Source organism: Panulirus ornatus, chromosome 1 (genome assembly GCF_036320965.1).
Source record: "Panulirus ornatus isolate Po-2019 chromosome 1, ASM3632096v1, whole genome shotgun sequence".
Classification (NCBI taxonomy): domain Eukaryota; kingdom Metazoa; phylum Arthropoda; class Malacostraca; order Decapoda; family Palinuridae; genus Panulirus; species Panulirus ornatus.
The window spans coordinates 91,970,137-91,996,611 of NC_092224.1; the positions used below are offsets into that span (position 1 = coordinate 91,970,137).

The following is a 26,475-nucleotide window of genomic DNA, read 5'->3' on the forward strand; positions in this document are numbered from 1 at the left end:
TTCCATTCACTACAAGTTTCAGTACAATTCCAGAGTCTCTCCCTTGCATGAACACTTACTTTCACCTTTCCCACTTCAATCATTACAAAAATTCCAAAATATGTAAACTCATACAAGGATTCCAATTCTTCACAAGGTGAACCTTTTCTCCTTTTCTTTTAAAATTGGGACAGTGCAGGCAAATGAAGCTCTAACTGAGGCCACCTCATTAAAGCTATACATCGACAACTTTTCTGTGGCTTCCCCACACTCCTTCATATGCCCTGGTTCAGCCCAATGACAGCCTATTGCCCCTTGTATACCATACGGCTTACGCTTGTTCTGAATCTTAAATACTTATAGCCTCCTTCATCCCATCCTTTCACCTTCTTGGTCTCCCTCTTTTCCTTTTTTTTTTTTTTTTACCACCGCTTCCAATGTATACAACCTCTAAATTGTCATCTCATGTCCAAGCCATTTCAGCACACCCTCTTCAGCTCTCTCATATAAACTCATCATACTACCCGACCCTATATTTCTTATCTCCCACACCATAGACCAACCTAAAACATTTCAATTCCAACACATTCACCCTATTCCATAGTTTGTCATCTAGTGCCCACGCCTCATCATACAATACACCAAGGACCTTTGCCACCTCACCCACTCTATGGCTCACTTTATATTCACATGTCCTCACCAGCACATTTGCACTTCAAAATTTCTTCCATATTTTTGTAGTTTCTAAAATAATCACCGAATGACCAAGGCAAAACTTTGCAGCGAATATCAAAATATGGGCAGAAGTATGACAGCAAATATTATAATTGTTCACATGATGATTGGGAATACCTGATTTCAAAAGAGGGATATACATAAGTATACCTACATAAGGTATACTTATGTATATCCCTCTTTTAAACCAGGTATTCCCAATCCCTAAGTATACCTACATAAGATATACTTATGTATATCCCTCTTTTTAAACCAGGTATTCCCAATCATCATGTGAACAATAATAATATTTGATGTCTTATTTCTGTCTGTATTTTGACATTTTCTTGGCTGCAAAGTCAAGGAGAATGGTTTGATAAACAGAGAAGAGGTAGTGAAAGCTCTGCAGAAGATGAAAGCCAGAAAGGCGGCGGGTTTGGACGGTATTGCAGTGGAATCTATTAAAAAAGGGGGTGACTGTGTTGTTGAATGGTTGGTGAGGATATTCAATGTATGTATGGCTCATGGTGAAGTGCCAGAGGATTGGCTAAACGCATGCATAGTGCCACTGTACAAAGGCAAAGGAGATAAAGGTAGTGTTCAAATTACAGAGGTATAAGTTTGTTGAGTATTCCTGGGAAATTATATGGGAGGGTATTGACTGAGAGGGAGAAGGCATGTAGAGAGCATCAGATTGGGGAAGAGCAGTGTGGTTTCAGAAGTGGTAGAGGATGTGTGGATCAGGTGTTTGCTTTGAAGAATGTACGTGAGAAATACTTAGAAAACAAATGGATTTGTATGTAGCATTTATGGATCTGGAGAAGGCATATGATAAAGTTGATGGAGATGCTCTGTGGAAGGTATTAAGAGTATATGATATGGGAGGCAAGTTGCTAAAAGCAGTGAAAAGTTTTTATCGAGGATGTAAGGCATGTATACAAGTAGGAAGAGAGGAAAGGGATTGGTTCTCAGTGAATGTCAGCTTGTGGCAGGGGAGCTTGATGTCTTGATGGTTGTTTAATTTGTTTATGGATAGGGTTGTTAGGGTGGTGAATGCAAGTTTTGGCGAGAGGGGCAAGTATGCAGTCTGTTGTGGATGAGAGGTCTTGGGAAGTGAGTCAGTTGTTCGCTGATGATACAGCGCTGGTGGCTGATTCAGGCGAGAAACTGCAGAAGCCAGTGACTGAGTTTGATAAAGTGCATGAAAGAAGAAAGCTGAGAGTAAATGTGAATAAGAGCAAAGGTTATTAGGTACAGTAGGTATGAGGGACAAGTAAATTGGTAGGTAAGTTTGAATGGAGAAAAACTGAAGGAAGTGAAATGTTTCAGATATCTGGGAGTGGCCTTGGCAGTGGATGGAACCATGGAAGTGGAAGTGAGTCACAGGGTGGGGGAGGAGGTGAAGGTTTTAGGGGTATTGAAGAATTTGTGGAAGTCAAGAACATTATCTCGGAAAGCAAAAATGGGTATGTTTGAAGGAATAGTGGTTCCAACAATGTTGTATGGTTGCGAGGCGTGGGCTATGGATAGAGTTGTGCGCAGGAGGGTAGATGCGCTGGAAATGAAATGTTTGAGGACAATATGTGGTGTGAGGTAGTTTGATCGAGTAAGTAATAATAGGGTAAGAGAGATGTGTGGAAATAAAGAGTGTGGTTGAGAGAGCAGAAGAGGGTGTTTTGAAATGGTTTGGTCGCATGGAGAGAATAAGTGAGGAAAGATTGACCAAGAGGATATACGTGTCAGAGGTGGAGGGAATGAGAAGTGGGAGACCAAATTGGAGGTGGAAAGATGGAGTGAAAAAGATTTTGAGTGATCAGGGCCTGAACATGCAGGAGGGTGAAAGGCATGCAAGGAATAGAGTGAATTGGAACGATGTGGTATACTGGGGTCGACGTGCTGTCAATGGATTGAACCAGGGCATGTGAAGCATCTGGGGTAAACCATGGAAAGTTTTGTGGGGCTGTGGTTTCGGTGCATTGTTACATGACAGCTAAAGACTGAGTGTGAACGAATGGGGCCTTTGTTGTCTTTTCCTAGTGCTAACTCGCACACATGAGGGGGGAGGGGGTTGTTATTCCATGTATGGCGAGGTGGCGATGGGAATAAATAAAGGCAGACTATGAATTATGTACAGTGTATATATGTATATGTCTGTGTGTGTATATATATGTGTACACTGAGATGTATAGGTATGTATATTTGCGTGTGTGGACGTGTATGTATATACATGTGTATGTGGGTGGCTTGGGCCATTGTTTTGTTTGTTTCCTTGCGCTACCTTGCTAACGCGGGAGACAGTGACAAAGCAAAATAAAAAATAAAATATTATATTATTTTTTTTTATTATACTTTGTCGCAGTCTCCCGCGTTTGTGAGGTAGCGCAAGGAAACAGACGAAAGAAATGGCCCAACCCCCCCCCATACACATGTATATACATACGTCCACACACGCAAATATACATACCTACACAGCTTTCCATGGTTTACCCCAGACGCTTCACATGCCTTGATTCAATCCACTGACAGCACGTCAACCCCGGTATACCACATCGCTCCAATTCACTCTATTCCTTGACCTCCTTTCACCCTCATATATATATATATATATATATATATATAGATATATATTTTTTTTTTTATACTTTGTCGCTGTCTCCCGTGTTTGCGAGGTATATATATATATATATATATATATATATATATATATATATATATATATATATATATATATATATATATTATATTATTATTTTTTTTATTATACTTTGTCGCTGTCTCCCGCGTTTGCGAGGTATATATGTCGCTGTCTCCGCGTTTGCGAGGTAGCGCAAGGAAACAGACGAAAGAAATGGCCCAACCCCCCCCCCCCATACACATGTATATACATACTTCCACACACGCAAATATACATACCTACACAGCTTTCCATGGTTTACCCCAGACGCTTCACATGCCTTGATTCAATCCACTGACAGCACGTCAACCCCGGTATACCACATCGCTCCAATTCACTCTATTCCTTGCCCTCCTTTCACTCTCCTGCATGTTCAGGCCCCGATCACACAAAATCTTTTTCACTCCATCTTTCCACCTCCAATTTGGTCTCCCTTATTAAAAAAGGGGGTGACTGTATTGTTGACTGGTTGGTAAGGTTATTTAATGTATGTATGACTCACGGTGAGGTGCCTGAGGATTGGCGGAATGCGTGCATAGTGCCATTGTACAAAGGCAAAGGGGATAAGAGTGAGTGCTCAAATTACAGAGGTATAAGTTTGTTGAGTATTCCTGGTAAATTATATGGGAGGGTATTGATTGAGAGGGTGAAGGCATGTACAGAGCATCAGATTGTGGTACAGAGCAGTGTGGTTTCAGAAGTGGTAGAGGATGTGTGGATCAGGTGTTTGCTTTGAAGAATGTATGTGAGAAATACTTAGAAGAGCAAATGGATTTGTATGTAGCATTTATGGATCTGGAGAAGGCATATGATAAGAGTTGATAGAGATGCTCTGTGGAAGGTATTAAGAATATATGGTGTGGGAGGCAAGTTGTTAGAAGCAGTGAAAAGTTTTTATTGAGGATGTAAGGCATGTGTACGTGTAGGAAGAGAGGAAAGTGATTGGTTCTCAGTGAATGTAGGTTTGCGGCAGGGGTGTGTGATGTCTCCATGGTTGTTTAATTTGTTTATGGATGGGGTTGTTAGGGAGGTAAATGCAAGAGTTTTGGAAAGAGGGGCAAGTATGAAGTCTGCTGGGGATGAGAGAGCTTGGGAAGTGAGTCAGTTGTTGTTCGCTGATGATACAGCGCTGGAGGCTGATTCATGTGAGAAACTGCAGAAGCTGGTGACTGAGTTTGGTAAAGTGTGTGAAAGAAGAAAGTTAAGAGTAAATGTGAATAAGAGCAAGGTTATTAGGTACAGTAGGGTTGAGGGTCAAGTCAATTGGGAGGTGAGTTTGAATGGAGAAAAACTGGAGGAAGTGAAGTGGATCATAGGGTGGGGGAGGGGGCGAAAATTCTGGGAGCCTTGAAGAATGTGTGGAAGTCGAGAACATTATCTCGGAAAGCAAAAATGGGTATGTTTGAAGGAATAGTGGTTCCAACAATGTTGTATGGTTGCGAGGCGTGGGCTATGGATAGAGTTGTGCGCAGGAGGATGGATGGGCTGGAAATGAGATGTTTGAGGACAATGTGTGGTGTGAGGTGGTTTGATCGAGTAAGTAACGTAAGGGTAAGAGAGATGTGTGGAAATAAAAAGAGCGTGGTTGAGAGAGCAGAAGAGGGTGTTTTGAAATGGTTTGGGCACATGGAGAGAATGAGTGAGGAAAGATTGACCAAGAGAATATATGTGTTGGAGGTGGAGGAAACGAGGAGAAGAGGGAGACCAAATTGGAGGTGGAAAGATGGAGTGAAAAGATTTTGTGTGATCGGGGCCTGAACATGCAGGAGGGTGAAAGGAGGGCAAGGAATAGAGTGAATTGGAGCGATGTGGTATACAGTGGTTGACGTGCTGTCGGTGGATTGAATCAAGGCATGTGAAGCGTCTGGGGTAAACCATGGAAAGCTGTGTAGGTATGTATATTTGCGTGTGTGGACGTGTGTATGTACATGTGTATGGGGGGGTTGGGCCATTTCTTTCGTCTGTTTCCTTGCGCTACCTCGCAACCGCGGGAGACAGCGACGAGGTATAAAAAAAAAAAAAAAAAAAAAAAAAAAAAAAATATATATATATATATATATATATATATATATATATATATATATACAGTGAAATGTATAGGTATGTACTTGTGCAAGTGTTGATGTGTATGTATATACATGTGTATGTGGGTGGTTTGGGCCATTCTTTTGTGTTTCCTTGCAGTAACTGGCTAACGCGGGACAGCGACAAAGTATAATAATAATAATAATAATAAAAAAACCTAATTAAGTAGGAGGGATGGCCGAGAGCGTTACTAGATTACGTGTTAACTGAGAGGCGTGTGCAAGACTTTTTGGATGTTAATGCACAGGGAGAGGCAGTTGGAGGGATGTCTGATCATTATCTTGTGGAAGCAAAGGTAAAGATTTGTAGAGGTTTTCAGAAAAGAAGAGAGAATGTTGGGGTGAAGAGAGAGTGAAGAGAGTGAGTGAGTTTGGAAAGGAGACTCATGTGAGGAAGTACCAGGCGAGATTAGAGCACAGAATGACAAAGGGTGAAAGCAAATGATGTAAGTGGAGCGGGGGAGGAATGGGATGTATTTAGGGAAGCAGTGATGGTTGGCACAAAAGATGCCTGCGGCACGAGAAAGGTGGTAGCTGGGCAGATTAGAAAGGCTAGTGAGTGGGGGGGATGAAGAAGTAAGATTGTTAGTGAAAGAGAAGAGAGAGGCAGACAATTTTTGCAGGGAAGTAGTGCAAATGACTAGATGTATAAAAGAAAGCTGCAGGAGGTCAAGAGAAACGTGCAAGAGGTGAAAGAGAGGGCAAATGAGTTGGGGTGAGAGAGTGTCATTAAATTTTAGAGAGAATAAAAAGATGTTTTGGAAGGGGGTAAATAAAGTGCATAAGACGAGACCAAATGGGAACATCAGCGAAGGAGGATAATGGGGAGGTAATAACAAGTAGTGGTGAAGTGAGAAGGAGATGGAGTGAGTATTTTGAAGCTTTGTTGAATGTGTTTAATGATAGTGGCTGATATGTGGTGTATTGGTCGAGGTGGTGTGCGAAATGAGAAGGTCAGGGAGAATGGCTTGGTAAACAGAGAAGAGGTAGTGAAAGCTTAGCAGAAGATGAAAGCCAGCAAGGCAGTGGGTTTGGATGGTACTACAGTGAAATTTATCAAAAAAGGGGGTGACTGTGTTGTTGATTGGTTGGTAAGGATATGTACGGTTCATGGTGAAGTGCCTGGGGATTGGCTAAACACATGCATAGTGCCACTGTACAAAGGCAAAGGGGATAAAGGTGAATGTTCAAGTTACAGAGGTATAAGTTTGTTGGGTATTCCTGGGAAATTATATGGGAAGGTATTGATTGGGAGGGTATAGGCATGTACAGAGCATCAGACTGGGGAAGAGCAGTGAGTGGCTTCAGAAGTGGTAGAGGATGTGTGGATCAGGTGTTTGCTTTGAAGAATGTAGGAGAGAAATACTTGGAAAAACAGATGGATTTGTATGCAACATTTATGGATCTGGAGAAGGCATATGATAGGGTTGACAGATATGCTTTGTGAAAGGTGTTAAGTGTAAATGGTGTGGGAGATATAGTGCTAGAGGCAGTGAAAAGTTTTTACCAAGGATGTAAGGCATGCGTACGAATAGGAAGAGAGGAAAGTGATTGGTTTCCAGTGAATGTCAGTTTGCAGCAGGATTGAGTGATGTCTCTAAGGCTGTTTAATTTGTTTATGGATGGGGTTGTTAGGAGGTGAATGAAAGAGTTTTGGAAAGAGGGGCAAGTACGCAATCTGTTGTGAATGAAAGGGCTTAGGAAGCGAGTCAGTTTTTGTTCACTGATAATACAGCGCTGGTGGCTGATTAGGGCGAGAAGCTACAGAAGTTGGTGAATGAGTTTGGTAAAGTGTGTGGAAGAAAGCCGAGAGTAAATGTGAATAAGAGCAAGGTTATTAGGTTCAATAGAGTTGAGGGCCAAGTTAATTGGAAGGTAAGTATGAATGGAGAAAAACTGGAGGAAGTGATGCATTTTAGATATCTGAGAGTGGATTTAGCAGTGGATGGAACCATGGAAGTGGAAGTGAGTCACAGGGTGGGGGAGGGGGCGAAGGTTCTGAAAGCATTGAAGAATGTGTGGAAGGTAAGAACGTTATCTTGGAGAGCAAAAGTGGGTACATTTGAAGGTATATTGGTTTCAATAATGATATATGGTGTGAAGCATGGACTATAAATAGGGTTGTGCAAAGGAGGGTGGATGTGATGGAAATGAAATGTTTAAGGACAATATGTGGTGTGAGGTGGTTTGATCGAGTAAGTAATGAAAGGTTAAGAGATGTGTGGTAATAAAAAAGTGTGTGGTTGAGAGAGCAGAAGAGGTTGTGTTGAAATGGTTTGGTCACATGGAGAGAAAGAGTGAGGAAAGATTGACAAAGAGAATATGTGTGTCAGAGGTAGAGAGAAAAAGGAGACGAAATTGGAGGTGGAAGGATGGAGTGAAAAAGATTTTGAGGGATTGGGGCCTGAACAGGATGATAAAAGGTGTGCAAGGAATAGAGTGAATTGGAATGATGTGGTATACCGGGGTGGACATGCTGTCAATGGATTGAACCAGGGCATGTGAAGTCTCTGGGGTAAACCATGGAAAGTTTTGTGGGGCCAGGATGTGGAAAGGGAGCTGTAGTTTCAGTGCATTACACATGACAGCTAGGGACTAAGTGTGAATGTAAGTGTGAATGAATGTGGCCTTTTTTCGTCTTTTTCTAGCGTTACTTCGCGCATGGGGGGGTTCCATTTCATGTGTGGTGGGGTGGTGATGGGAATGAATGAAGGCAGCAAGTATGACTATGTACATGTGTATATGTCTGTGTATGTATACAAAGACATATACATATATACACGTTGAAATGTATAGGTATGTATATGTGCGTGTGCGAGGGTCTAAGTATATACATGTTTATGTGGGTGGGTTGGGCCATTCTTTTGTCTGTTTCCTTATGCTACCTCGCTAATGCAGGAGACAGTAATCAAGTATAATAAAATATATGATTATCTGGTGCCTGCAACTCAAAGTCTAAATATGATGAGTCATTAAAATATGTAAGTTGTATAAAGTGTTTGATAGGGTTCATACCAGTAGCACTAATCTTCATGATCGTTGCTTAAAATCTTCACTGATCACATGACATTCAAATATCTACTTAGTGATGCAGTATGTATTAGCTAGTGGCCAGCCAACAACTTGGGATATATATTACCAGAACTACTTGCCTGGGTAATGGGAGGGCAAGTGGCAGCTGCGTAGAGCCAACACTACAGTCGTTGGCAGGCTCCACTACTCTGATCTAGGTAGCTGTCATTTCTTTGTCTAACACAGATGAACTACTGCCATTATGCTCACAAACATACAATCTCTTTTTTTAACACATATCACAAGACAAAGATTAATGCACACAGCTCATTTTTTTGTATCTCTAAATTTTCCTGCGGCGTGCACTATGTGCTAGCCATGCCTTTTGGCAAAATGGCAGGAGCAACAGATAGTAGTGGGTAGGAACATTTAGGCTGAAGCGTTAGGAAGAAACATTAAGTAGAATTAGGAGGTAAGAACATTCAGCTGCAGCATTAAGTAGAAATATTAGACAGTTGTAGTTAGAAACATTAGGCACGAGCATCAAGTAGTAGTAGTCAGTTGGAACATTAGGTAAGAGCCTATGCACTGCGTTAGTTGCCCTCTGCCGGGGTCCTCTTAAGGGCGAGGCATTAAAAGTTTTGAAGCAGCACTGGAGTTCACACTTATGAAGACTCTACTGCCATAGCCAACCCCTTGATGGAGTTCCAGATGGAAAAGGAGGTATATAGATATATACACCCTCCAAAACCCTTGGACTCTGTGCATTAACTTCAGCAGTATACCATGGACATAAAAATTTTTAGCTCTTTCCTGTTAATATCCTTTGCTCTACCATGTGTTTCTTTCTACTATGGTCATATATCATATGTTAGCTCACTTTTTGGTGCAAATCTTTTACATGCATTTCCTTTTACTGTGGACATATATGTTAACTCAAGTTTTAGTATATTTCTTCTGCCTTTACAAGCATTTCTTTCTAGCACAGACATGTTTGCTCAAATTTTCTTACATATCCATTGTTTTTACATAAATCTCTTCAGACCACAGGCATGGCACATACAATGCAATGACTCACTTTTTTGTACATGTCACATGTCCTTTTCTTTTGTGTGCATTTCTATCAAATATGATAGGAAACACAATTCGAGAGAGAGACGCCCTACAAAACCCTCTTCCATTTCTCACCACTCGTCTGGAGGCAGTGTGTTAAATTCAGCTTTATACTACTTCCCTGGGGATAGGGGAGAAAGAATACTTCCCACGTATTCCCTGCGTGTCGTAGAAGGCGACTAAAAGGGAAGGGAGCGGGGGGCTGGAAATCCTCCCCTCTCGTTTTTTTTTTTTAATTTTTCCAAAAGAAGGAAGAGAAGAGGGCCAGGTGAGGATATTCCCTCAAAGGCCCAGTCCTCTGTTCTTAACGCTACCTCGCTATCGCGGGAAATGGCGAATAGTATGAACTACTTCCAAATGCAGTATGTTAGTTCTTTTCCTTTTTTTACATATCCTTAAATTAAATGTTACTTCCTGTGCTTGTTTGGCCTCATTTGCTCAAATGCATTTTGTTCCTGTTATGTGCAATACATTAAAACCACCACACCAATCCTCAAGGAGGTTCCACAGACATTTCCGTGGTCTCCCTCGCCATTTCATATGCCCTGGTTCAGTCCACTAACAGCATGTCACACATCTGTTTTACACATATTCCTAGAATTTCATGAGGGGGGAAAGAAATGTTTCGAAGATTCCCCACCCACCTCTATCAGGATCAACTTTTGGTAGATACCTATCATTTATGAGTTAACAATGACACTGCAATCATCCCCATCTTATTCCATGCACCACCCATAAAAACAAAAAATAACCTTTATGACTTTAAAAGAACCTTACACACACTCACATTAATTTCCAATAACACCACCATTCTCATCCATGCACTAAATCCTACATGAGAACTCATTAACAGCATTTTAAATATCATGAGAACTAGATTTTTACTGTCTACCTCTTCATGTATCCACATATGCTACAAAACATCTTAAACAAACCACCTGTTCACCTCAAGTTTTACATGCTAATACTATCTCAAATTACTTTTTTTTGTCTAATCAGCTTTCTAAATCATTTTTAAAATGGGTTTTGCTGTACTTCCAGCTTTTCTCCTTTACAACATACTTCTTCCTTTGGAAAGTTACTCTGTATTTCAGCTTTTTCAGAAATCTCTTTAGTGAACTTTATCCTCTACTATATTTAGAACTTCCAACTTTTCTTCATTCAAACTATTACACAGTAATATACTGGACCCTCTGTCAGATCTGTGTTTACTTTCTATGTACATCTGTAAACCTATTTAGAACTGTGGCAGCCCTCCAATTTTTCTTCACTCAAACTATTACATAGTAATATACTGGACCCTCTATCTAATCTTTGCTTACTTTCTATGTACACCTGTGAACCTAATTACATCTGTGGCAACCCTTATTTTGTTCCACTATATGGTTATCACAACAAACTCAAGATCTGTGATACTACATCCATTTGTTTCACATACATGACTGCCGTTCACCACCATGTTAGCAAGGTAGCAAAATGAAGAGAGGAAGAAAGGCCATGTGTCATTTGTAATGCACTGAAGCCAAAGCTCCCCATCCACAAACAGGGCCCCACATACCTTTCCATGATTTACTCCAGATGCCTCAGTTGCTCTCTCTCAGTCCACAGACAGCCCATAAAACCCATGTATTTCACATTTTTCCAATTTACTTTATCCCATGCATGCCTTTCGCCCTCCTACATGTTGCAGTCACAACATGTAGCCATCCAACTTCATTTTGGTCTCCCCATTCTCCTTGCTCCTCCTCTCTGTTCGCCTCTCCTCACTCATCTCACCAAATGTCCAATCCATTTAAGCACACCCTCTTCAGCTCTCTCAACAACATTCTTTTACATCCACACCTCTTTCTTGCCCAGTTAATACTTAAACAACTCCAAACATGTCCTCCAACATTTCATTTCTATCACACCCACCCTCCTTACACCCTCATCCTCATCCATAGCCCATGCCTCATCCATATAATATTGTCATTACTACTACACCTTCAAAAATACCAGTTTCTGCTTACTCGGATAACAACTTCTCTATCTATACCCTCTTCAGTGCTCCTAAAACCTTTAAACCCTCATCCATCTTCTAATCCTTCTGCTTCCCTGGTGACATTAGCTGTCATGTCCACTCCAAAGTATCTAAGACATTTCACTTCCCTTACTAATATTTCTCCACTCATCCCAAACTACCAGTACCTCAGCCCTACTAAACCTAATAACCTAGCTTTTCTTTACAATCACTCCCAACTGCCTTCTTTCACACTTCCAAACTCAGACACCAACTTCGCAGTTTCTCACTCAAATCTGCTAACAGTACTGTACTAACAGCAAACAATATCTGACTGACTTCCTAGCGGCCGTCACCCACCCCCCATCGCCTAAAGATCGCATACTTGCCCCTCTCTCCAGGAGCTCAAGCACTTACCTCCCTCACCATCCCATCACTTAAGAAATTAAGGTCACAATAACATCACACAACCATGCAACAACCTCCCATTGGTACCATTCACTCTTCTCTCTTCCTACTCAACACAAGCATTACACCTTCACAAAAAACTCACCAATTCTAGAAGCTTTCCTCTCTCAAGACCTTCCACAAGGGATCTCAATCAATGCTATCATATGCTTTCTCCATCCATACAAAAACAAATCATGGTGACATCACAATCTTGATATAATCACATTCTTTAAAGCCACTCAAAACACCATTATCGTAACACGTAGATCCAATGAAAAAAATAAATGAAATAAAAAAAAATAAAAAAAGCCCTCAGCATTCCTGGCAGACTGTCAAATATTCCCTCCTTTCTCCTTGGCTGAATTTTCTTTAATTTTACTTATTTCTTTCTGTGATACAACCTATTTCACTCAAAATACTATGACAGTACTCACCAGGTGGTTCAGTATCAGGAAAACACTGCTTAATAAAAGAGCTAATATTTTCCATGAACCCTCTTTTCTGAGTGAACACGTAATTGCAGTCTTGAAGGTTGTCCTCCCATGGAAGACGAGAACACAACCACTGGGTCATGTTATAACCAAGGATTTCTAAATCACCTCGACGAGAATGAGCTAGAATTGAAATTTTCCTCATGTAAGATAAGTATCAAATTCTATAAATGTAAAGGTAGTGTAACAGGCAAATAAAAAATGAGAAAAAAAAATGATGTCATCCTTCTTGTATCAATAAAAGATGAAAGAGCAACCATTATACATATTGCCACAAAAAAAATGAAAGTAAATTCCTAAATTATATACTTCATGTCTCAAATGTTCCTACAATATTCCAAAAATCAAACTTACCACCAATATGGGCATCTCTTGAAGTAAATTCTATAGTTCCATCATGAGCCTTCCTCTGATCATACTTGTACTCCTTATGCTCCCCATCATTAGCATAGCGACATGCAAGGCCAAAGTCCACCAAAAACACCTGGTTCTCAGTGCCTGGTTTGTGTCCCACTAACAGGTTGGATGCCTTGATGTCTGCATGGATGTATTCTTTACTATGGATATACTCTAACACATCTAACTGCAAGCAGAAAAGAAAAGAAATGGCTTTCAACTAGCAATAACAAAAATAAGAAACAACCTAGAACTTCTTTAATCTTCCACTATACACCAATATCAGGATAATTCATAACTTATGATATTTCTATCAAAATGAAGCCTCCACAGAGAAAACCATGACATTTATACACTCCCCTAATTTATTTAGTAGCATAATATTTTTTCTTTTTTTATATATATGCTGCAGGGGTAAGGAAAAATAACTACCTCCATATTCCTTGAGCGTCATGGGTGACTAAAGGTGGTGGGAGCAGAAAAATGGAACCCCCACTCTTGTATTTCAATTTCCAAAAAAGGAAAGAGGAGGAGGAGCTAGGAAGGGAGTGCTCGGAGTTCTGGCAAGGAGTGAAACAAAAGCTCATGGGTGAAGAGGAAGAAGAATGGTTTGGAAATGCTTTTGGAGTAAAGTCAGGGATTGGTGAGAGGAGAAGAGCTAAGGAAGAAGTAACACTATTCCTGAAGCAACAGCTGTGGGCATGTGTAGTAAGAGTGTAAGGGAATTACAGATTAATGGGGTAAAATCTAAAGTGGATGGTGGGAGATGAGTGATCTGACAATGAGGTGAAGAAACATCATGAGAAGCAAGTGTTTTGGGAGCAGCTGAGTGTGTGTGTCAGCAGTTGTGATGCAAGAAATAGGGTACTGGTAATGCTTACTCTAAATGCAAAGGTAAGTAATGAGGCAGTTGAGGGTAAAATTGGGGCAAATAGCATATTCAGTGTTATAAATATTTAAACCGCATATAGCATATTCAGCTTGTGGAATAGTGTGTAGAAAAAGGACTGGTGATTGGGAACTGATTTAAAAAGAGGCAATATACAAAAGTATATGTATGTGAGTAGGAGAGATTGTCAACAGGCATTACTGGATTACATATTAACTGATAAAATTTTGAATGTAAATATGCTGAGAGGGGAGGCTGATGGTAGTGGACATAGAAGTAGGCAGAAAGAAACATGAGGGATGAAGTGAGAAACTGAGAGGGACAAGGGTGCCATGATCCAGAATATGCCTGCAAGTGTGATAGTCCTGACAAATGTATGAATACAAACCTTGGAATCTAAATGAAACAGTTGGAAAAGGGCAGAAGTAAAGAATATGAAATGGTAAAAGACAATATCTATCTATCTATATCTAATGCCAGTTCCCTTGGCAAAGTCCATCAAGGGGGTCTGGCCACAGCAAAAGTGTCTCCCTACATGGTGAACTCCAATTCCACTTTTACAGCTTTAATACTTCACCCTTAACACTGGCAAAGGGCAACTCTAGCACAGCATTTCTAGAGTCTCTTACCTAATGTTCCTACTGACAACTTCTACCTAAAGCTCCCACCTAAAACTTCTACCCAATGCTCTCGTCTACTGTTCCTCCCTACTTACGCATATCAACCACCACCACAGAAAAATATTGTTACAACTTGCTCCGTAAAATGAGTGGTGAAAGCGTTAATAAATGTGACATGGATTGCTATGTTTGTGGACAATACAACAGACTGATAATTTTTCCAATTATGTTCATCATCTATCTATCTACAACGCTGATGCCTGTTCCCTTTGGGAAATCCATCGAGGGGGTGGCCACAGCAAAAATTCCCATAGCTGGTGAACTCCTTTGCCACCTTTCAGCCTTTAGTGCCTCACCCTTAAAATGACACATGCAGAAGGCAACTCTTGTACAGCATTTTCAGAGGCTCTAATCTATCTGTTCCTACCAACTATTAAGGTGTCTACCTAATGGTTCAAATGCTCTGAACTAATGTTCCTATGTACTACTTCTGTGTAATGTTTCTACCTAACGCTCCTCCCTAATATTCCTATCAACTACTCTGTCTTTGGCTCCTACCATCTTACCAAAAGGAAGGCTAGCATATAGCAGTCACAGCAGGAAAATCAAGAGTTATGAAGAATGAACTGCATGAGCAATGTGTTGTCAAACGTTTTGTGAGACATGGAGAAATTGTATGCTTGTGGAGAGACTGCCAACAATCTACAAGTGAGTGGGGCAAGAAAGGCAAGCTACCTGGGTCAGAGGAGTGCAGCTTGAATAACACTAAGTGATGGCTCACTACACAGCCATCACTAACTCTCAATACCCAAGTGAACTCCACCAGGTAGGGAGCAAAGGTAATATATCTCCCTGGCAGGTAGCTGCCTACCACCTATAATCTACTCACATGAAATATTCAAGAATTGCAATAATTCTATGCATCCTACGCTTCATTTAAAGAACCAGAGAAAACTGATGGATATATGGATTTTTTGTGTGACTTTTCAGAGGGTGGATGTGTTGGAAACGAAATGTTTGTGGTGCGAGGAGGCTTGATCGAGTGAGCAATGAAAGGGTAAGAGAGAGCTGTGGAAATAAAAAGTGTGTGGTAGAGAGAGCAGAAGAGGGTAAGTTGAAATGGTTTGGACAAATGGAGAGAATGAGTGAGGAAAGGTTGAATAAGAGGATACATGTGTCACAGGTGGAAAGAACAAGAAGTGGCAGACCAAACTGGAGATAGAAAATGGGAGTGAAATTTTTTTTAAGCAACCAAGTCCTGATCAACATGCAGGAGGGTGAGAGGCGTGCAAGGAATAGAGTGAATTGGGATGATGTGGTATACTGGGGTGACGTGCTGTCAATGGATTGAACCAGGGCATGTGAAGCATCTGGGGTAAACCATGGAAAGTGTGTGTGTGTGGAAGGCAAGAACGTTACATTGGAGCGAAAATGGGCATGTCTGAAGGAAGCGATTCAAACAATGTTATATGATTGCGAGGCATGGGCTATAGATAGGGTTGTGCAGAGGAGGGTGGACGTGTTGGAAATGAAATGTTTGAGGACAATATGTGGTGAGGGGGTTTGATCGAGTAAGTAATGAAAGGGTAAGAGAGATGTGCGGTAATAAAAAGTGTGTGGTTGAGAGAGCTGAAGAGGGTGTATTGAAATGTTTTGGTCACGTGGAGAGAATGAGTGAGGAAAGATTGACATAGAAGATATATGGGTCACAGGTGGAAGGAATGAGGAGAAGTGGGAGACCAAATTGGAGGCGAAAGGATGGAGTGAAAAAGATTTTGAGCAATCGGGGCCTGAACATACAGGAGGGTGAAAGGCGTGCAAGGAATAAGAGTGAATTGGAACGATGTGGTATACCAGGGTCGACGTGCTGTCAATGGATTGAACCAGGGCTTGTATAGGTATAGGTATGTATATGTGCGAGTGTGGGTGTTTGTGTTTCCTTACAGTAACTCGCTAACACGGGAGACAGCGACAAAGTATAATATAAAATAAATGAATATATACATATATCTTTCTTTCATACTATTCGCCATCTCCCGTGCTGGCGAGGCAGCGTTAAGAACAGAGGACTGAGCCTTTGAGGGAAATTCTCTCTTGGCCACTTCTCTGTTCCTCCTTTTGGAAAATTATAAAGGAGAGGGGAGGATTTCCAGGGAACTTTTAATAATAAAAAGTTTATCAAAAGGTAATAAGCTATAAACCTTGTGGATACTTACAATCTGAATGCCAACTTGATATACTGTCTTGAAAGAAAATCTTTTGCTGTGCTGCTCTAAAATTTTCTGCAGATCAAGGCCAAAGCGTTCCATCACCATGAAACGGTACTTGGTTTTGTTGTATTCAAATGAACCACATCCCAGGTATTTTGGCATCCCAAGACGTTTGAGATTCTTCTCCCTTTTCCATGCTTCAATTTGGTCTGGCTTGGCAACTCGCATGTAGCAGTGCATTTCCGTAAATAAGGGCCCATTGCTGTGAGGTTCTACTTTGATGACATAGCCAGCAGAAGTACTCACTGGCTTATCAACTTCTTCAGAAGCCAGATATATTTCTCCAAAACCACCAACACCTGACAAGAAATAAAGGTTATTACGGATAGCAAGTAAAAAAATAAAAATAAAAGACATTCTAGAGCATAAATACAATGGCAAATTCAATTCATTACCAATAATTCACAAGCAATTTCCTGCAAATACCAGTTTTAATCAGAAATATGGTAAAAGGTAAAGTTGCAACGGCCCACATGGTTCCAAAAGAGGATGTGTGGATCAGGTGTTTGCTTTGAAGAATGTGTGAGAAATACTTAGAAAAACAGAAGGATTTGCATGTAGCGTTTACAGATCTGGGGAAGGCATATGATAGGTTGATAGACATGCTTTGTGGAAGGTCTTAAAGAGTATATGGTGTGAGAGGTAAGCTGCTACAGGCAGTGAAAGTTCTTATCAAGGATGTAAGGCATGTGTATGAGAAGAAAAAGAGGAAAGTGAGTGATTCCCAGTGACGGTTGGTCTGCGGCAGGGTTGTTTAGTTTGTTTATGGATGGGGCGGTTAGGGAGGTAAGTGCAAGTTTTTGAGAGAGGGGCGAGTATGCCGTCTGTTGGGGATGAGAGGGACTGGGAAGCGGGTCAGTTGTTAACCGATGATTCAAGTGAAAAACTGCAGAAGTTGGTGACCAAGTTTGGAAAAGTGTGTGAAAGGAGAAAATTGAGAGTAAATGTGTAAAAGAGCAAGGTTGTTAGGTTTTAACAGGGTTGAGGGACAAGTCAATTTAAATGTAAGTTTAAATGTATTAAAATTGGAGGAAGCTAAGGGTTTAGATATCTGGGAGTGGACTTAGCAGGGAATGGAACCATGGTAGTGAGTCACAGGGTGGAGGAGGGGGCGAAGGTTCTGGGAGTGATAAAGAAAGTGTGGAAGAAAATGTTATCTCGGAAGTAGACCAGCCAGGCTGTAGGGACTGTGTGAGCCTGCAGACTATGGCTTCCAACAGCATGGTCAACCTGTGACCCAACCCAGGCACTTGAGACCATCCTTGGTAGTGCAAACAGAAGACCCTCAAAGGCTGCACCAGGTATAAACTAATGGAAGCATTCAACTTCAACAGAATCGTTAACATATGGACTGATTCAGCAGTTATTGGGTTGAAAGCAGTCCACTAGTTGTTTAAAAAACAACTTTATAACTTTTCACTTTGTCACAGTTAATGTGTGCCTCCTTATCCATATGAATACTTATCAGCGTTTTCTCTTTGAAATATCTGTATGCCTTTCAACTGTTGCCACACTAATCTGCGAGTTTATGATTTCTTCCATCTATCTGCCCATCTATATCTCTGATGCCCATTCCCTACGGAAACCCCCATTAAGGTGTGGCAACAGAAAAAAGTGTCACCACTTATCCCTGTCCATACATGCCTTCCATGCTTACACCATTCAAGACACATCAAACCTCCCATTTTCTCTCCCTTCAATACTCTTCCACTCTACTTTTCCATGTCAACGGTGGTCATCCTCTCACACCTACCCTTTTAATTGCAATTCCATACTCTTTCCTTCAAAACTTCCAGTTTCACATTCTTTCAACATATCCAGGATACCTCAAAGTCTTTTCATTCACTCATGCACTCTATGATTTGTTCTCTTTGCATACCCTGCCAAACCAAGTCTTATGCACCCTCTCATAACTTCCTTTCTTCATTCCATTTGGTATGACAGTGACTTCTTCCACATCACAAACATCCTTGAAAGGACCCAGTGGCCTTTTGCTGTATGAACTTCTTTGTATTTCTTTCTATCAGTCTCCCTTACCCTATTGTACTCAGTGATATGCTGAAATGGGAACTTGCTTACTCTTAACAATGTTTATCTGTGTGACTCTTTGTCTCGGTGAGAACTCCAATTTTCTTTGTCATTCTATGATTGCCTTTAATTAAATATTTGTGAAAAAAAATCTATATTTATCATACTTGATTGCTGTCTTCCACGTCAGCGAGTTAGCACCAGGAAACAGACGAAGAATGGCCCATGCACTCATACACACACACACATATACAAATAAATGCCTATACACGCACATATCCACATCAACATACACACATATACAAATGTACATATAAATGCTTGCTTTCATCCATTCTTGGCGCTACTCTGCCCCACAGGAAACAGCATCACTTCAGCGAGGTAGCGCCAGAAAAAGACAAAAAAGGCCACATTCGTTCACACTCAATCTCTAGCTGTCATGTGTAATGCACTGAAACCACAGCTCCCTATCCACATCCAGGCCTCAAAGACCTTTCCATGGTTTAATTCAGACATTTTACATGCACTGGTTCAGTCCATTGGCACCCCGCTGACCCTAGTAAACCACATCATTCCAATTCACTCTATTCCTTGCATGCCTCTCACCCTCCTGTATGTTCAGGCCCATCAATTCTTACTATTAAATCACAGTCCCCCAAAACACTTCATTTCATTACCTTCTTTTCGTTCATAATAAAATCATGGTCTTCCAAACTGATAACAGCTTCTGAAGTTACTCTCACGAGTGTCACCTAAGTGGTGTCATCAGCAAATAGCAACTCACCATTCAGACACCCAACCCCTGCTCTCAGCAATTTGTAAACAAACTCTTACATTTACCTCTATCATCACATCAACTCTCACAGGCAGAATAAACAACCATGGTGGCGTAACACTCTTGAAAGAGAAACCATGTGCAATGACCAAAGTGACCTTGCACAATGAAGTGTGACAAATAACTAAGATGAAACATGTTATATGGTATCAAAAATAGGCAAAATACTTGACAGTAGAGCTCTAAAATCATATGCAAAATGGAAATGAACAATTTACACTTTAGAAACTTCATGATTTACATTATCATCCACTAGAACATCCAATGTTTAGCTGCAGATATGTCAAGGTACAAATAATACCCACCTATGCTGCGTCCAATTACCCACTGTTTTCTTCCAACATCAGTGACTTTAACTCCTGATTCAATGGGGTCGGGGAGTTTGTATCCATTTGCAGCTACCCGTTTCTTGGGTGCTCCTTTCGAGCCACTTTTATTTGCAGTTCCACCTTTTCGAGGAGCCATGGCAATTAATGGAATAAGCCAAGATGAATCCTTACAGATAATGAATCTTAAATATACCTTCCAGTAGTACCAAGTCTCTCTCACTTGCTCTCTTTCTTATCTGTAAGAGAAAAAAAATGAAGATTAATTTACTGCCTTGCCCAAACAACCTCAAGCTGTCATACCTGATGAACAAGATGACAATGTGTTTCATGCTTAATATCAGAGAATGGTTTTACACAGAAAATCAAGAGGGCTGAACAAACTTAGAAAATGAAGAATACAAGGTCATTTCCAAATGAATCTTTCACTATAAATATTCCTATATCTAATCAAAATATTAAAACGACAAAAGTATTCATAAACATAAGGCATTACAAAACTCACTATTAGATACAATGGACTGACATCTGGACAGTTCTAAATCTAATAGATGAAAGTGGAGTTCCCATAATAAAGGGAGACCAGGGGATTCATCATGGTTTTTATGGGGGGATAAAAGGAAACAAAGCAAATTACGTATGTTAAATATTAAACGTCAAATTCAATATGCATGGTATTTAAATTGTCAACACATGTAAAAAGTATCAAAGCAGGAACATGTGTATACACAAATCCACGATCTCTACACATGTACATAATCATACTTGATCATCATTTCCTATATTAGTGAGTGTGCCAAGAAACATGAATAAAGACCCATCCACTCTTATAAACATATATATAAACTCACATATACTTAGTGGAAGGTCTGAAGAGTATATGGTGTGGGAGGTAAGCTGCTAGGAAACAGGGCAGTTTTTATCATGGGTGTAAGGCATGTGTATGATTAGGAACAGAGGAGGGTGACTGGCTCATAGTGAAGGTTGGTCAGTGGCAAGGGTGTATGATGTCACCATGGTTGTTTAATCTGTTTATGGATGAGGTGCTTAGGGAGGTAAATGCAAGTCTTGGAGAGAGGGGTGAGTATGCAGTCTGTTGGGGATGAAAGGGCCAGGGAATTCAGTCAGTTGTTGTTTGCCAACGATACAACACTAGTTGCTGATCCAAGCGAGAAACTGCTTGAAGTTGGTGACTGAATTTGGAAAAGTGTGTGAAAGTTGAAAGTAAAGGTGAATAAGAGCAAGGTTATTAGGTCCAGCAATGTTGCAGGAAAAAGTTAGTTGGGATGAAAGTTGGTATGGTGAAAAACTTGACAAGTAATTTAGATATCTGGGAGTGGGCTTAGCAGCAAATGGAACCATGGAAGTGGAAGCAAGTCAAAAGGTGGGATAGAGGGTAAAGGTTCTGGGAGTAATGAAGAATGTGTGGAAAGAGAGAACGTTATCTCGGACAGCAAAAATGGGTATGCTTCAAGGAACTGCACTTTCAACAATATTATATGGTTGGGAGGCTTGCGGTATAGATAGGGTTGTACGGAGGAGGGTGGATGTGTTACCTGGGGCCTGCTGAAACATGAATGGAAATGTTGGAGCAGTCAAACAGTGTCCACTCCAGACAAGCATTTCTCTGTCATTTACAGGCTGGAACTCAATGTGCTTTTGTGATTTAAAGTATTGTGCTGTAACCCCATCCATCACTTTTATGCTGAAAATATGTAAACAGTCTGAATTCTTTCTGCTACATCTGCGATGAGCTGATATTCATATCACAAAAACATTCTTCCACACCCATCATTAAAAAATGCAATGAGCATTACTCTGGTTGTGAAGTGGGAGACCAGGGTAAAAGTTGGGAGCCCCATATTTGTTAGTGTCACATGTCAGGCTTCTCACAGCATGGGCAAAAGGTTCATGCCATATGCCCTTTGCCATTCCAAAGGTTTGGCAAGAACCCCAAATCACGTTTTGGATTGCTACTTCTGCCTGACAAATATAAATAGCATAACATCAAATTCTAACCATACTGTTAAATATCCTAATCTACCATTTACTATGAGGCCAGTACCTCAGTCAGGAATTACCTGTGCTAGAGCTTCTAAGATACATGACACTGAGTGATGATGAGTCTAGTGATGAGAGTGTAGACCAAGTAGAGGACAATACAGATCCAACATTTGAAGCAAACTGTTCAAGCAAACCATATTAGCTGAGTTAAGATCTTAATACTCTCATCTGCAATTTAAAATTTTGGCTTCCAAGTTAAAGGGCTGGAATCTTCTCTAAAATGAAACTAAAGTTTGTTTTTATCGTGATAATGTCATTTTCAAAGAACTTTCCTCCCTTGAAGATGGCCTGGTGTTCTGCAATGATTTATATACTGTTATGGAGGAACTTGGCCACAAATACAGAGGAGTGGCGTATGTTTAATGACTCATCAAAAGCTTGAAAGCGGTTCTACTCCAAACCAGAAATAAATTCCCCTTCATTCCTCTGGCTCATGCAGTTAACATGAAGGAATCATATGACAACATGAAGCTTCTTTTGGAAAAAATCAAGTATGATGACTTTAAGTGGAATGTGTGTAGTGACCAAAATGTTGTGGCACTTAGAATGCAACCAGGTTACACAAAATTCTTTTGTTTCCTCTGCGAGTGGGACAGCTGAGACAAGAAAAATCATTAAGTAAAGAAAGAGTGGCCAAAACGAATATCACTGACTCCATGGAAGAAAGTCATCAATCCTCTTGTTGATCGTGAGAAAACCTATCAGCCTCCTTTGCACATTAAGCTTGGGTTGATGAAGAACTTCATCAAAGGTATGGATAAAATTGGACATGGACTACATATGAGTAATAAATTTCCCAGAATCAGCAATACAAAAATCAAGGAGGGTATTTTTGTAGGACCACAGACCAGGTAACTGCTTCAAGATGAAAAGTTTAATAAAAAGCTAAAAGTTGTTGAAAAAACTGCATGGGTCATTTAAGACAGTTTGCAAAGACTTTGGGGGAATCATGTAAGAAAAATGCTGTGATGATATAAAAGATCTATCACCCATTTTAAGCTCTGGGGTGCAACAAGTCTAAATATTCACTTTTTCGACTAGCACTAACATTTTCCTGGAAAATCTTGGGGCAGTCAGTGATGAGCATGATCAAAGACTTCACCAGGACATTTTGGACATTATAAAAAGGTACCAAGGAAAGTGGAACCCCTGTATTTTGGCAGATTACTGCCAGGACAACAAGGATGTTTCTGAAGCCAAATATAGCCAAAAAAATCGTACACTTCCACATTTTAGAGGCAAGTCTTTCAAGTGCAATACCAGCCACATTCATGAATGAGTAATATACACTTACTGTAATAATCACTTGCTCTGTCACTTGAAAACCATGCCTGGTAGAAAAATTCTAAAAACATTTTCAATTCAGCAGAAAGTACCAAAAGGTCTACCTATTTTAATTCACAGGAAAAAAAATAAAAAACTTTGCTGACCAGTGTCATCACAGTGAACTTTATCAATAGATAATCCCCATACCCCAATTCAAACTCTTTACAACAGTTTTACATACATTACTTACATTATTACTTGAAACAATCTGATAAGAATAACGGTAATCATGCATAGTCCTTCGGTGAAGGCATGATATATGTTATTCTTGGCAAGAAGCACAAAGTGAGCACACAAACGTTCCCAATTTCCCATATACTGTTAATGTAACTGGCCGATATCAAAAGAACAATCAAGACACTATATTAGCAAGTATCTATGATTCTATGAATAAATAAATAAACAATGGCTACAGTACATATTTCACCTGGGCCTCAGAACTTGTTTGGTTTTACTTCTTACCTACTTGTGCCTAAATCAGTTTGTCATCTACATAATTTTCAAGTGTCAATTGGAATTAAAAATGAGCATTATTGTTTTGGTTAAGAAAAATATGAGATGAACGTTACAACAATAAGGGTACTTTTGTCTCTCACGTTAGATATTACGTAACTAACAGCGGGGAGGCCTAGAAGAATGCTTAAAATGTGAACACAAACACTACCTCCTAATATATACTGTACAATCATGTCTTCATAGCTTCTGAAGACCAGCATTGATATCAGAAGCGGGTAATGGGTATAGGACAGTAATGGACAGGTTTAGATGAGCAAGCTGTGGTGGTGGAAATGATGAGAGAACCAACTGGGAAGAGTAATGTGATAACCTGGAGACAAATGTCATTACAAGGCAAAGTGTTAGTAGGAAGCCAAAGTGTCACCCAAACAAAAACATGGGACTGATAAAGCATAATGGGAGATATACTATGAATTCAGCATAATGAGCTTCACACAGCAGCTATGATTTTTCATCTTTTATTAGCAACCACAATTTTTCTCATTCTTTATCATCAAAAACTTAAAATACACAATTGTCAACGCAACTGCTTAAAATGAAAAATCAAAAGCATTGTATATAAGGCAAGCAGTGCTACTACCCAACCCAATCACTCAGTCATCCTAAATGGTCTCCCATAGCAAAACACATTTATGTTGGTATCTCAAATAAAAATCTCAACTCTTAGGGGAAACCCTTTATGTTAAAACTCTTCTCTCAAAGTTTGTCCAATCTCGTAACGATTCATTACTTTTCCTTCTTTTAAAACGGGAGGGAAGGATTTCCAGGCACCTACTTCCATACCCTTGTTGCTCAGATCCTTCACTCCCCCCTGACTGTATATATATTTGCCTCTCTCTCCAAGACTTGCATACCTCCACCACCCCATTCATAAACAAACAGCCATGGTGACATCACACACTCCTGCCACACACCAACCCTCATCTGGAAATACTCATTCTCCTCTCTTCCTACTTGTACAAATGCCTTATACTCTTGATAAAAATTTTTCACGACTTGTATTGGATTTCTTCCTACATTATATATCTGTAAGACCTTGCACAAGGGATCTCTTATCAACCCTTTCATGTGCTTTCTCCAAATCCTTTGCATGTATACGCACTTCACACACACACACACACACACAATATTCAAAGCAAACATCTGATCCAACCATTCTCTACCATACCTAAACCACACTGTTTCAGCCAAATACATGCTTTCAACCACTCAATCAGCAGTTCCATAAAACTTACCAGGTACACTAAAAAACCATGTAGTTTGAATACTCACCTTTGGACCCCATGTCTTTATACAATGGCACTCTTCATGCATTCCACTATTCCACAGGCACATCACTCTGTTCCATCCATACACTGAACATCCTAACTAACCAGTCAACAACAGTTACCCCCTTCCTGGGATATTAAAATTGTACTATGCACTCTAGCTACCTTGTCACATTTCCTTCTCATGCTCTCACCACCTCCTCTCTTCACCAAACCATCTACCTTGACTCTCACTTTGCATAACATCTCAACCTAAACATCCTTCACCTGCTATCATCAAACACATAACATGGTCTTTCAAAATACTCACTCCATCCCCTTCACACCATACACCACCACTTCGCCATTTCCACCTTTCACTGATATTCCAGTTATTCTCTTGTTTTTCTTACACTATTAACCTCATTCCAAAACACCTTATACTCCTTAAAGATTACTGACAATACTCATACACCCCAAACTCTCATTTGCCCTCTTTATCAACCTTGCACTTTCCTTTTGCCCTCCTACCACTTTCTCCAATGTCTCCTGATATATTTTTCATTCATATGAATACAAAATAAATTAGTAAAAGCAGCAAAATTCTGGCTATGGCAGCTATATAAATTGTGTACAGTAATAACCCTCTCACTCATGCCTGAAGGCATTCAGCATCCTCCCATAGCAAATTATATATTAATAGGTGAAAAGGTTACTCAGGAGCCATACAGTATTAATACATAGTGATTTCAAGAGTTCATCAATACCACATTTCCCTTGTTCATAGCAATATCAACTGTTTAACCTCTCCCTGCAGATGGTAAATACATGCCTCAGCAGCTTTAATTGTAGAGTTCACTAAAGCTGAGGCTGATAATATACATGTTAACCCTTGCACTGCCCTCTTTGTCTTATGACGCCTTCTAAGATAACTATCATAGGGGAGTAAGTTTAAGTATACAAGGAAAAATGTATGCAAGTGTTGATTGATAGTGATGATATTGACAATGTAGAATAAGTAAGGAGCAAGGAGGTTTTGGCAGAGGTAGGGGATGCGTGGATCAGGTTTTGAGGTGGGAATGACTGAAAAAGTACTGAAAAGTTGTGTATACCTTTTATGGATCTGGAAAAAGCATATAAACAGAGTGGAATGCCTTTTTTGAGATGTATTGAGGATAAATGGAAAGGAGTACAACAAGTGGATGGCGTGAAAGCCTTCTATAGGGATAATATGCACGTATATGCATGGAAGGAGCCTATGTGCATGGATGAGAGCTGAGCAAGTTTCGGTACACATGTGGGTGAGGCTGGGCTGTCTTGACAATGTGGCTTTTCAACATATATATGGTTGGAGCAATGAGATATGAAAGTAAAACTAAAGAAAGGGGGTGCAGGGATAGAGTACAGCAGTAAGTTACAGTGACTAGTGAAAAGACATGCTG

General features: G+C 40.2%; 1 protein-coding gene across 9 annotated transcripts in view; it reads right to left on the minus strand.

Annotated features, from left to right (window-relative positions):
- The window catches only part of LOC139750946 (serine/threonine-protein kinase VRK1-like), a 205,252-nt gene that overhangs the window by 20,345 nt on the left and 158,432 nt on the right, over positions 1-26,475 (minus strand). For all 9 annotated transcript variants that reach the window (XM_071665912.1, XM_071665901.1, XM_071665930.1 and 6 more), the window contains exons 2-5: positions 19,860-20,119; positions 16,638-16,990; positions 12,871-13,099; positions 12,460-12,639 (exon numbers count right to left, since the gene is read on the minus strand). In XM_071665912.1, the coding sequence (XP_071522013.1) occupies positions 12,460-12,639; positions 12,871-13,099; positions 16,638-16,990; positions 19,860-20,019 (922 nt within the window). In that variant the 5' untranslated portion in view covers positions 20,020-20,119. The remainder of the gene's footprint in view (positions 1-12,459; positions 12,640-12,870; positions 13,100-16,637; positions 16,991-19,859; positions 20,120-26,475) is intronic.